This window comes from Malaclemys terrapin, chromosome 2 (assembly GCF_027887155.1).
Source record: "Malaclemys terrapin pileata isolate rMalTer1 chromosome 2, rMalTer1.hap1, whole genome shotgun sequence".
NCBI classification, from domain to species: Eukaryota; Metazoa; Chordata; order Testudines; family Emydidae; genus Malaclemys; species Malaclemys terrapin.
In genome coordinates, this window is record NC_071506.1 from 244,110,471 (window position 1) to 244,123,560 (window position 13,090).

At 38.8% G+C, this 13,090-nt stretch overlaps 1 protein-coding gene across 1 annotated transcript in view; it reads right to left on the reverse strand.

Annotated features, from left to right (window-relative positions):
- Positions 1 to 1,684: 1,684 nt before the first annotated feature.
- Positions 1,685 to 13,090, reverse strand: part of ZNF804B (zinc finger protein 804B) — a 367,612-nt gene continuing 356,206 nt past the window's right edge. Inside the window, exons 3-4 of the mRNA XM_054017193.1 lie at positions 12,763 to 12,893; positions 1,685 to 9,107 (exon numbers count right to left, since the gene is read on the reverse strand). Coding sequence (XP_053873168.1) covers positions 5,483 to 9,107; positions 12,763 to 12,893 — 3,756 coding nt within the window. The 3' untranslated portion in view covers positions 1,685 to 5,482. The remainder of the gene's footprint in view (positions 9,108 to 12,762; positions 12,894 to 13,090) is intronic.

Below are 13,090 nucleotides of genomic sequence, written 5' to 3' on the forward strand. Positions count from 1 at the left end.
AACACATCCACTGCTTTCTCCTCATCCACAGACCCAGTTATCTCATCATAGAAGGCAATTAGGTTAGTCAGGCATGACTTGCCCTTGGTGAATCCATGCTGACTGTTCCTGATCACTTTCCTCTCCTCTAAGTGCTTCAGAATGGATTCCTTGAGGACCTGCTCCATGATTTTTCCAGGGACTGAGGTGAGGCTGACTGGCCTGTTGTTCCCCAGATCCTCCTCCTTTCCTTTTTTAAAGATGGGCACTACATTAGCCTTTTTCCAGTCATCTGGGACCTCCCCCAATTGCCATGAGTTTTCAAAGATAATGGCCAATAGCTCTGCAATCACATCTGCCAACTCCTTTAGCACCCTCGGATGCAGGGCATCCAGCCCCGTGGACTTGTGCTCGTCCAATTTTTCTAAATAGTCCCGAACCATTTCTTTCTCCACAGAGAGCAGGTCACCTCCTCCCCATACTGTGCTACCCAGTGCAGCAGTCTGGGAGCTGACCTTGTTTGTGAAGACAGGGGCAAAAAAAGCATGGAGTACATTAGCTTTTTCCACATCCTCTGTCACTAGGTTGCCTCCCTCATTCAGTAAGGGGCCCACACTTTCCTTGACTTTCTTCTTGTTGCTAACATACCTGAAGAAACCCTTCTTGTTACTCTTAACATCTCTTGCTGGCTGCAACTCCAAGTGTGATTTGGCCTTCCTGATTTCACTCCTGCATGCCTGAGCAATATTTTTATACTCCTCCCTGGTCATTTGTCCAATCTTCCACTTCTTGTAAGCTTCTTTTTTGTGTTTAAGATCAGCAAGGATTTCACTGTTAAGCCAAGCTGGTCGCCTGCTATATTTACTATTCTTTCTACACGTCGGGATGGTTTGTTCCTGCAACCTCAATAAGGATTCTTTAAAATACAGCCAGCTCTCCTGGACCCCTTTGCCCTTCATGTTATTCTCCCAGGGGATCCTGCCCATCAGTTCCCTGAGGGAGTCAAAGTCTGCTTTTCTGAAGTCCAGGGTAGACAGATTTCATAGGTTATAGACTGCAGCCATGTATACACACCCAGGGCAGAATTCAATCCATTGCATTCAATCCTGTGGTACAATAAACTTTTCTCTATTTTTTTTTGGACTATGCTATGGATTTACCAAAATCCATAGCATACATACAACTTGGAAAATGATGCGCTGAAACAGATTACAGAGAGTTATTATCGTTATTTTGTTTTTTGTACTGTGATAGTGCTAAGAGGCTTCAACCCCATTGTGCTCGGCATTGTACAAACATGTAACAAAAAGAGAGGCTGTGCATCAAAGCATAAGATGAGACACAACAAGTGGATACACTAAGCAGTTTTGGGAAGCACAAGGCAAAAATGAGACACTTGTGATTAGTGTAATAAGCAGCAGTCACAGAATAACAGCTGGCCTAACCGCGGTAGGCAACTAGAAAGAGGTGAGTTTTAGGGAGACTTGAATGAGAATAATGTAGTGGCCTTGTAGATAATGTAGTGGCTCTGAGGAGCTATTTGCACGTATTAGGGATGGCCTGGGTCAAAGCACAAAGGTGTTGGCAAATCTGACAAATGGGTTACCAGAATAATTTTTAAAAAACCTAATTATTTTAGTGTGCAAACAAATTCCCAGGGGACATTGCTCCATTAAAAGTGTTTGCAAAGAACACATCAGTAGAATAATTTTTTAAGGAATATTTATTTTCAGTTCCATTTAAACAACCCACTTTTGTAACACATATTAAAATCTTTAAGAAACATTTTAAGAAATGTCAGCATTATAGCTACAGGGGTAAATTAAACATATTTCTGTTCTACAGATTAAAATACAGAATATGTTCACACAATTCTGCATTTTACTTTGTTGCTGCTTTATGCTTTACATTAAAAATACATGACTGACACTCTTTATAGCATTAAGCCTTTTTATTGAAAAAACACATTATTGCATTAAACTACATTCCCAGGAATTCATTGATTAAACTAAAAAAAAAAAAAAAAAAAAGCTGCATTGCATGTACAATAGTGCAATTCACTTAGCTACTGTATAATATAAAACACTTTATACAGAGAATACAAAACAAAATTACTAGTTTACATATTATACTAGTCAGAGTATTATTCGGTTTTAATATAAACTAAACATTTTTAAAATCAATCAGGTCAAATGGCATGTTTTTGCAAAACTGCATAACAAATGTACATATTAGGTATTTTACAGAAATGCGTCAGTTACAAAAAAAAAATAGATGTTTCATCATTGTGGATTGGGGGCTCAGTTTTGTTATTGGAATTGATGTTTATTGTACAGTATGGATGACACATATCTCTTTGACTAAGGGCCAAAAAATATATAATTATGCTAAAATATGTATTGACTTTGAGTGCAGATACCACACTTTCCCATGAGATACCATCCCAACACCACCCACATACCGTAACTTTCTTTAAAATCATTCTGAATAAAATTGGAACCGGAGCTTTGCTGCACACATCAGACCTAAGAATGCTGGTATTAACAAGGTCTATATGTTTTTAAAAATAACATACTGCAAACCAAAGTGTGGGATTAAATTCAGCAAATTTAACAAACTACAATTTAACAAACATTTTCAAGAAAATCCACTTAAATGCACCAAGGAATCAATTTTAGCCTCCCTTTAAATGTAGCCCATAAGTGACTATTTTGCTTTCATTCTGTTTCTGTACCTTTTTAGCTCTACTTTCTCCATCAATAGCTTTACTTCTGTTTTTCACAGTTCTACTTACTAGGTTTTATTGTTTTCATTTGGGTTTTTGGATATTTGTTTCACAAGATCTACCATATTTATCTGAAGCAATGACTTTTTCTTGATTTTTCTTAATTTGATTCTGTTCTCAATTATTTAATTTACTTTATATAAACAGGTGATGTGTATAACAATTTTTTTTAGATTTTTATAAGCAATCTGATACTACGTGGACTATCTTTTTTTTGTTTGGTTGATTTTTTTTTTGCTATCATAAATATGTCTTAATTAGTATTGTTGCCTTTCAAAAGTGAAGAATCTGATCCTGAAAAGACTTATGCATATATGCTTAACTTTACAGAAGTGAACAGTCCTATTGAAGTCAGTAGGAGTACTCAAGGGTGCAGAGATAAATAGGTGCATCAGTCTTTGAAATAAGACCTTGAGGTTCATATGTAAAAATGTATGTGCATTTGCACATATACCTTTGTATACTTTGAATCCATCCAACAAACAGTTACTGCAGTTGCATGCACAGTTGGGTATTTAGGCATCTATCCATTTGCAGGTACAATTGCTCAACATACGCATGCAGCTGTGGTAACTACACACACACACCTAGATCCAGTTTGACATGTCATCCCTAAGTCACTCTATAACTATCATTCTTAAAGGAGTTTTATAACCAATAGCCTATCTACCTCCCTTGTTTTGGAGATTATGGAATTTTAATAATTAAACAAAATTATTGTTGTGGCCCCCCCACTCAGTCGCTCAAACTGTCATTTCTCCCCTTCCGCTCCTCCTTTTGTCAGTGTGTTGGCTAAATAAGTCCCAAACTAACTCTGAAAGAAAGGAATCACTTGCATTGATTTTAATGGATGCTGGATTGGCCCCTTAAATTGTCATCTCTTTGGGGCAGGGAACTTGTCTTATTAGGCTGTAACATGCCCACGGAACTGTGATAGCTATAGAATTAATCCAAAAGTTTCAAATATGTCTACTAATTTTGGGTGTCCAATCAGAGTGTCTAAAGCCAGGTTTTCAGAGGGGATCAGCTCCCTGGCTCTCAACATCTCTGAAAATCAAGCATTAGTTGGGTTGAGTTGAGCATCCAGAAATAGTGGCCACACTTGAATGTTATGGTCTAATAACACTAGGCCACTCCGCAGAATTCATCTGAACCTGCAGTTTTACTTGATTGTGACTAGATTATTTTCATTTCAGGTTGATTAAAACCAAGTTAAAAATCAGCTATAGATTTTGCTTTAAAAACTTGCTATATTCTAACCACAGCTACTTTCCTCTCTTTCTATAGCTAACCGAATATCATGAAATAAAATTCCTCAAAAGTTTGCTATTATATGTATTGGGAATTAATTCTGGGTGTGTAGATTATCAACTGTGCACTAAATCCAAATTAACAGGAATAATCTGTCCGCTGTTTTGTTGGCCAGTGATATTGACAGGCATAGCTGTACTCTAACTGCAATCAAGAACTTCATTTCATACAGAGTATCCAGTGTTGAGTATTAGACCACCATAAAATATAATCAGTTGAGGCTCCGTTGAAGCACACGGCTAACTCTAGGTATATGAGTACACCCATTGATGTCAATAGAATTTCTAATGTGTTTGAAGGTTGGGCACGTGGTTCAGTGCCTTGCTGAATCACAGCCTTAACTTGTACTTTGAGAATTTTGGAAATTATGTTAGGAACTTCATTGCATGTTCATTTTTACCAGTTGTTTTTTTCAGTCCAGTTTTATTTCATACTGTTGAGTTTTCCACTACAGTTGTCAATTCTGCTCTGCATTATACCCATGCATCACTATTAGCTTCAGTGGTGCTGCATAGGACAGAGGTAGAATTTCACCTTTCTGGTGAAATTCTGGTTCCCTAACCAAAGACCACATACAGAGAATTATTTGCAAAAACTAACCATGCTGATGTTGGGCCTAGCTGAGACCAATGTAACATTATAATTTCCAGCAAACATTTTCTGAGAAGGGGTACACATTTTTTTGAGAAAAGTATATATAGATTCTTTGGGCAAGATTCTCTAGAGCTCTGCTTAGCAGGGGAGAAAACAAAGCATCAGGGTGTCAGGTACAGTTCCCCACTGAAACTTAGAGCTCCAGCCCCACTGAAACTTAGAGCTACTGAGTTCTGCCAATATTCTAATTCCTTCTGCAGAACTAAGTTAGCATTACTGCTTCCTTCTAGTTTTAGTTTTCACGTGGTGCTTGTCTCTACTATAGGGAGATTGACGCTGCTGCAATCAATGCAGCAGGGATCGATTTAGCGGGTCTAGTGAAGACCCACTAAATCGACTGCAGAGTGCCCTCCAGTTGACCCCTGTACTCCAGCTCTCCAAGAAGAGTAAGGGAACATCCCCCATCGATGCAACACAGTGAAGACACCGGGGTAAGTCTACCTAAGTTACATTGACTCCAGCTACGTTATATGTGAATAACGTAGCTGGAGTAGCATAACTTAGATCGACTTATCCCGGTAGTGAAGACAAGCCCTTGGTGATGTGAAAACTAAATCAACATTCATATTCGGTCACTTTCCTTGACTTTTAAATATTGCTGATGTGCTCCTACCACTTCCCTTTGGATGTGTGACTGATTATGAAACGCCAGTTTTTCTTCAAATTTCTTTTTGGAGCAAAGGAGTAATAGTTTTGCTAATTTAAATAACTAGAAACCTTGAAAATGTCTCTCAGTCCAGGTAACTGCAGGGTCTAGCTAGAGCAAGAATGGTGGTGAAGATCTTGCCCTTGGAACAATGGATGAATTAAAGGATTCAGATGTAGGGCAGCAGCTGCATTCAGGTGTGGAGTGAATAAAGTAGGGATAAATGCAGTATGTGGCAATGATGGGAGGGTCAGATAGGAAGGGTGAATGGGTGTGGTGGAGAGCAAATGCAGTGGGCGTCCTGTCAGTAGAGTAGGGTGGGAAGGAATGATGGTTGGAGCTAACGGGGAAAGTGATATGGGAGTGAAATATGATTCGGAGAGTGGGTGCATGTTGGTCAAGGAAAGATGGCTGCTATGAGGATGTACAGAAGTGGAGACCGCAAAGCGTTGCAGAAGGGTATGGTGGATTGTGGTGACAGAAGCATGATGCTGACTGGGAACAGAATGAACTGCTGGTGTTGCAGAGAAGGCAGATGGTCCTGTGGCAGGCAAAACTTTAAGGTGCTTTGCCAGGAGTTGTTTCTGCATATGCTGCTGGGCTTGCAGCTGAAGTAACCTGTATTTATCTATTTCATCAGGTGAAAATGTGATAGGCTGTTGAGTTAAAGGAGGGGAGATGGATTTCCTGTACATTTCTAGCTCATTTTCTGTTTCATCACACTTATGCATAGCACTGTCACAATCAGTGTTTACATTTCCTTCCACTCGATGCAAGTTCATGCTTACATCATGTACTTCTTCTTTGGTCTCTGCTGAATTAACAACAGAATATCTATTAGAAGGAAAAGCACCAGGGAAATCATTTGGTACCGGGTCACAGCTTTGTATAAAAGGTTGTACTTCACTAATTAAGAGATTTGATTGTTCCTTTATTGCTGTGTTCCTTTTTATGCCGGGAGCCTGATAGCCTATTCCTATTTGAATTATGTCTTTAAAAAGGCAATTATCATAATTAGTGCCTGTTGTACAAGTAACATTATTTGTCTGTGAAGCTTCAAAGTTGTCTTTCTTTGCACTGCTTTCTAATGAACTGGTTTCCTCATTCCTTAAAACTTTTTTACTTATATCTAGGGCTTTTTCAGGCATAGGTAATATTGCTATGTCACTTACTGATGATGGAAATTTACTAGCAAAGTGACTTTGTGAGTTATCCTCCAATTCCATCACACAATAGTTTGAAAATCCCTCTGAATTGTGTGCTTGTTCTTGGTTTTTCTTGGATTTCACTCTTTCTAAAAGTAGCCTGGCTGTCAATGACGTTCTGTCTCTCACTGTGTCTTTTGCTGAGTTTTCAGAAGAGCCAACATGAAATTTTTTTGACTGACAATTCACATTCTGTGAGTCAAAATGTGTAGATTCTGTTTTTCCTGGTTCAGTGCTGTAACAGCCTTCTGTCTTTTCCTTGCTTTTGTTCAAATAATATACTGTTTCTTTTGAGAAGGATCCTGAACTACTGGCTGTTGATCTTCTGCAGCTAGATGATCTTCCACTGCTTCTTGAATGTCTGGTGGAAGAACTTTTGGAGCTGTGGTATCTTCTATTTCTGCTGTATTTTCTGCCAGAATGTCGGTGTGTATTTCTGCTTTGCTTTGATCTGTCTCTATGGTGTAAATCTCTACGTCTTGAATGTCTTTGATATTTAATTGTATCCCTCTGTGTCCAGTTTCTAGTTCTTTGACTTTTACTGTAGAAAAGGTAATCCTCATCTGCATCATCAGAAGAGGAAATACAGTTGTGCTTTCTGTGTTTACGTTTGTGCTTTTCAACTGTCTTGTTTTTTCTTTTACAACAGATGAGCAAGTGACTTCTACTGTGATCACTTGATCTGTGACTAGAGGAGCTACTTACGTAGCTAGTTGTACTGCTAATGGAAGTGTCAGAATAGCTAGAATGTCTGTCAGAGGATGACTTTTGGGAGGATGAGAATCTCCAGTATCTTGTATAACCTCCACACCCTTCATTTTCTGAATACCTGCTTTGAGAACTTGATTTATAACTAAGGAAACTTCCAATCGAATCTTTTCCACTGTCACTTACATCACTGCTGCATCCAGGCCAGTTTTGAATGGATTTGCAGTTGTTTTGGTTTTCATGTATTTCTTCAGAATAACTTAAATCACATTTTGCAGTTTTATGCCTTTTAGTCCTAGACACACAAGGCAAAAAGGAAATGCCTTCATTTCCATCACTGTTAGTTCTTCTTTCACAGCTATGCAAATGGTGCTTTAAAGATCTCCTAGGTGTTCTGGCATGGAGACTTCTTTCTCTTGTATAATCCTTTTGTGAGACATCAAGGAAAGCAGGCACTTTGGGTATGTTTTCATTCCAATAATGTGAAATGTACTTTTGATCACTTCCATTCATTTCTTTCTCTGTGTCTGAATCAGCTTTTTGCTGGGCTTTGTTATGGGTTTTGGAATCTTTCATCTTCTTTGGTTTCAGTGACTGATTATCTTGTTCCATTGACATTTGCTTGTCTTCTATTAAACCTGAGGTTTCATTTTCATCTGCATTTGTATTTGTAGGGGGCTCACTACACCTTTCTGTGTTTGTTTCATGCTCTTTACGATCTCTATGGTTTAGAGAAAGTCGAAAGTCAAAATATAATGGATTGCAGCCATAGGAAATACAGGGTGCAGTTTTTGTAAACAAAAGAAGTTCTGTGGGCCACTGAAGGGCAGTGCTGCCATCTTTGCTCAGTACATGAAGAAACGGCAATGCTTTGGGCTTCATCTCCTTAACCAATGTCTCACTTGGTAGCATTTCTGTGCTTCCATTCACAGTTCCTGAACTCTCAAAGAATGTCTCTGTCTTGACCACACTGGGATTGTAATGCAGCTCACTTACATATCCCTGCTCAGCTGGGTGTTGTGGTGGGAACTCCGTTAAGAGGTCACTTAGCATGATATCACTGTGCTTGTAAGGGTTCTGCTGGGTACAAAGATTGGTAGTTTGGCTTGGAGGTGAAATGAGAGTTTCCAATAATTTCTCAGTCTCATTCAACTCACCTTGTTGTTCTGTTTCTCTCATCGAACCAGTCAAATCCAAATTTGAAAGCTGCATTTCGGTTTTGCAGAATGAAGAATGAGCGCTGACAATTTCTTCTAACTCTTTATCGCTGTTTTTCTCAGTTTCTTTGACTGTTTTAGTTTTTGCTGCTGTATTGCTTGATGCAATGATATCCATTTGACCTTGTGGGATATTTAATCCTCTATCCACACTTGCTTTTGTATCCTCACGCAAAACTGTGCAAGACTGGCAGCCCTCAGGCGTTTGTTTTGTTTTATGGTTAGGTGATTCACTACCATCATATGCTTCTTCAGTGTTCTCACTGAAAACTGATGCTGATGACTCTAACTTTAATTGGGCTTTTTTAGAGAAAGAAAAAGAAACTCCTGTCCTGTGACTAATATTGGTGCCATCTGAGAATGCTTGTGAGGCTTGATTTCCAAGCGAACAGGGTCTCTCGGTATGTGATTGGTGCCTGCTTAGTGTAAGCGCCTGTTGTTTCTCTAACATGCTTCTGGAGTGACTTTGTCCTTCACACAGAGCCATACTCTTGGTACCTGCTGTGATTCTGCCATTTTTATCTATGAAAATTCCTTCTTGTAGTTGTTGCTTTTCCACCTCCAGTCTGGGAGCTTTAAACACTGGTCTGCTGCCTGTGATGCTATAAATAAAGAAATAAAATGAATGGATTTTTAATTAAATAATTGAAATAAGAAATTATTAACATTTCTCAGGCTCAGTCTGTTGAAGGAGGGGGTCATTAATGCTGTTGAAATTGAAAGCTATTAGATTGTTTCTAAAGCCTATAAATGCAATTTACTCCGGCCGAGGCCACCTCTAAAAAAGCAAAGAAAGTCTTTATTCTCAGTAACTGGCATGCTTTTAACTGAGCACATAGCCACATTTTGTACATCCAGAGCAAACTCTATTGGCTTTAGTAGAGTTACTATGAATTTATACCAGTGCAGCTGAGATCAGAATCTGGCCCATGATAATTTAGGTCAGCTTTTCATAGGAACTATGGTTCTGATTGTGAAGTGCCACATGCAAAACTCCAACAAAAGGGAGATTTGTACATGGCAGAATGGCAGAATTGGGCCCTAAGTAAGAAAAGGGATTTTTCTCAGGTATATTACTCAGTGTGATTCTTTCAGAGCTAACATGTTTTAATGCCCTCTTCTTTTTTCTTCTTCTTTGTAATATAAGGGACTTTATTCTGCAATACAATTCTTTTGTGAAACATTCAAAGAGACGTTAAGTATTAAAAAACGCATCCAAGCTACCATAAGACTTTAGTATTTTGCATTAACTTCCTTTCTATAAATTATCTCATCTGTTTTATAACACTTCCCCCTCACTTTTTGATACCAAAGGACATGGGTTCTCTCCTTGGTGCATGCAGCCAACTTCCATTAATGGTCATGGCAATTACACATGGTGTTGATCAAGACTAGTCTCAGTACCCACCAGTATTTGGCTATCATTTTCACATCTCCTCATCCTGTATTTGACTCCCTTATATTTTTTCCCCTTTTCCCAAACCTTTTAGATTTAAATGTATAGTTTACCTTCCTGAATATTTCTTTTCAGTTCAAGATATTCTAATGTAGCTTTGACCCAGAACTCTAGCAGTCTGTCCTTCTAATAAGTGACCAACTGGGAACAAGAATGACTGCTCTGTGTTGTTTTGCATTTGAGATCAGACATATATGATCACTGGACTAATGGTCTCTTTACTTATGCTTTAAAAATGAGTTTTGCTAGACAAATATCTGCTCTTGCAATCAATGCAGTGTAGCAGAACTAGTACATAATACATCCGTGCCAAGCATTTTGGACATGAAATCAGAATTTGAGTGAAACTGGAAAATATTTTAACTCAGTACAGGGAAAAATTCTACCTGTGTCTAAAAGTATGAGTAGAGGGAGAGTGTGGGGAGTCCATTTATTTGCTTTGTTTCTGATGTCACTTAAAACCCACAGAGAGGTGGCTCTGCAGGCCTTCGGCAGTGAGAGCCAAAAAGGAAAATTCTGGGTTAGCATCAGAGGCATGTTCCAGGGCTGTGTATGCATATGCCCCTCATTTAGCAATGAGAACTCCTATGCCGTTCCCATGCCATTTATTTGTGTGTCATGCAAGAATAATCTCTTAGGGGGTGCAGTGAGTGGTGGTGTTCTTTTCAGGGTGCCTACTAATGCTGGTGTATCAGTATGTATCCATGCATGTGTTAGTAGTAACTTTGAGTCAGCCAGCATTTAGACCCATAGGGAGCTCAGCTCTTGTGAAACTTGCAATACATTTCAAAGCGCTAGTTGTGACTCTGGTGACAGCAGGACCTCTGTTTATGGCTACCCTTTCCCCAGATCAATTGAAAGCTGGCAATAGGACACCTAACATGGGGGCAGCGATGCAGCACTGTACTACAGCTCTCTGCACCCATTATTCCAGCCACTGTGGATAGAAATAGCAACTACTACCTTTCTTTGCCCCCTATCAGGAGTTAGGGGTAGCAGGATCTTTCTAAAAGCCAATGTATTGATTCCTTCCCAGCCCAATGTTAGCGTTATTTCCCTATCTTATCAGGCTGTCTGGGGACAGCACACAATTTATCCCTCTGATGTAGAAGGGCATAAAGAGCCTTTTCACAGGTAAGTGTATTTCATTTAATTAAGTTGTATGAAAACCCAACTTTACCTGAAGACTATTCTACTGCAGTCATTCTTAGTAGAGCTGGTCAGGAATTTTTTCAACAAAATATTTTTTGATGGAAAATGCTCATTCATTGAAGCCTGATTTGGAGCAGGGTCTTGAAGCTGGTTCTCTCATATCCCACGTGAATGCCCTAATCACCAGACTATGGAGTCAATCTCTCTCACTCTACTCTATGCATTGCAGGAGGTGTCATTTCCAGCTTGAGGTGACATACACACTCTAGCTTTGATTGAGCTAGCACCTTAAAAATAGAAGTGTCGCTGCAGTGGCTCAAGCAGTGGGAAGGGCAGGCTGCCTAGCGTACTATCCCATCTGAGACACGAGGTACATACTTGGGCAACTAGACCCCTCACCCAGTGCTCATGCCACTGGAGCTACATTCTATTTTTAACACTCCAGTTTGATCAGAACTAGAGTGGGTGTGTCTCCTCAAACTGCAAATTACAGCTCCCGCTCAACATGCAGATGTACCCGAAAACTCTGCTGTTGGAGCTGCTCTGATTTGTATAAATCATTGAATATTTATGGGCAAAGAAAGAGAGAGAGACTGATGCCATAGCCTGGTTCAGAGCAGGGACCTGAAATCTGCATCTTCTATATCTCATGTGAGTGCCCTACCTACTGGAATATTGGTTACTGTGGGCTCTTGCACTCATGTTTTTTCACAAGGAATTTCAAAAGATCTCATTTTTGTTCTCCATCAAACAGAAAACAGATTCTGAAACCTTGAAGATTTTCATGAAATAGAATTATTTTTTTTCCAGTCAGCCCTAATGCAGAGTGCTAAGTGACAACTTCAACCTTTTACCCCAAAAAGATTGAATTGGCCTGAAATCGTTGTATAGTACACCATGAATGTTATTATTTCCACTGTACTGAAAACTTGGTTTGTTTTTAACATAAGAATGACAGTTTAATTAACCCATTATGGTCACAGATTAACATCAATTGAAGGACTGGTAACAACCTACTCTGTTGAAGCATTTAGTGTATGTAAGTGTCATTAAAAAAGAGATTTGTCAAACATAAAGTTTTATTAGTATAAACATTGTATTGTACCTCTATTATTATCATCAGTTTAACTACAGTACTGGGTAAATTTAACTGAGCTAATTACATCTGTTTTTCATTCACACAATGATACTGTCATTTACTCTAGAGAGAAACTACCTGAATAGCATAAGTCTTCTAAAAGTAATGAAAGGCTTTGCAGGCTCAATACAGAGTCATTAAGGTCTGTTTAGCCTTTTCCTTTCACTCTCTACAAACTACTAAGAGTTATACTAGCCTATTCAGGTCAATTTTAATAAGATAAAATGCTGATCTTGTAAAATCATCTTCAAATCACTCAGTTCAGAGGAGATTAGATTAACAGGCTACAGGGGAGAAAAACACAAAACCTTCAGATGCCAAGTAATTAATTGAAGGACTTTCAATTTTATGGTTTTCAGAACAGGAACATTTGGAGTCCATGATAACTAAAAATGGGTTACACTAGATGTGGATCTCTGTACATTATAGAAAGCAGGAATAAAAGTTAGAGATTTCTTCTGGGAATGAGGAAAGAGGGTGTTAAAACGTAACCTAAATTTTAAATACTTGCCATTCAGACTGCTTCCGTAATTCAGCAAGCTGGTGGAGCCGCTTGAGTGCTTTTTCCTGTTTCTTCTCATCTTTCCATGACTTTGAAGCCACATTTCGAGCAAATTCCCTTTGTTTTAAATCTTTCAGTCGCTGTGTGAAAGGAGTAAAAGGGAAAGGATTAAATATGTACAGAGCAAATGCATTTCTTCTTACTACATTCCTGTGCTCCTGCTGAAGGCAATGTGCAACAGGAGATAATAAAAATGTGCTTAAAAGTGAAGATTCAAAATATTATTTTCATCTGATGTAACAAAATAACAAAACTATTTATGGCTGGTCTCATACAG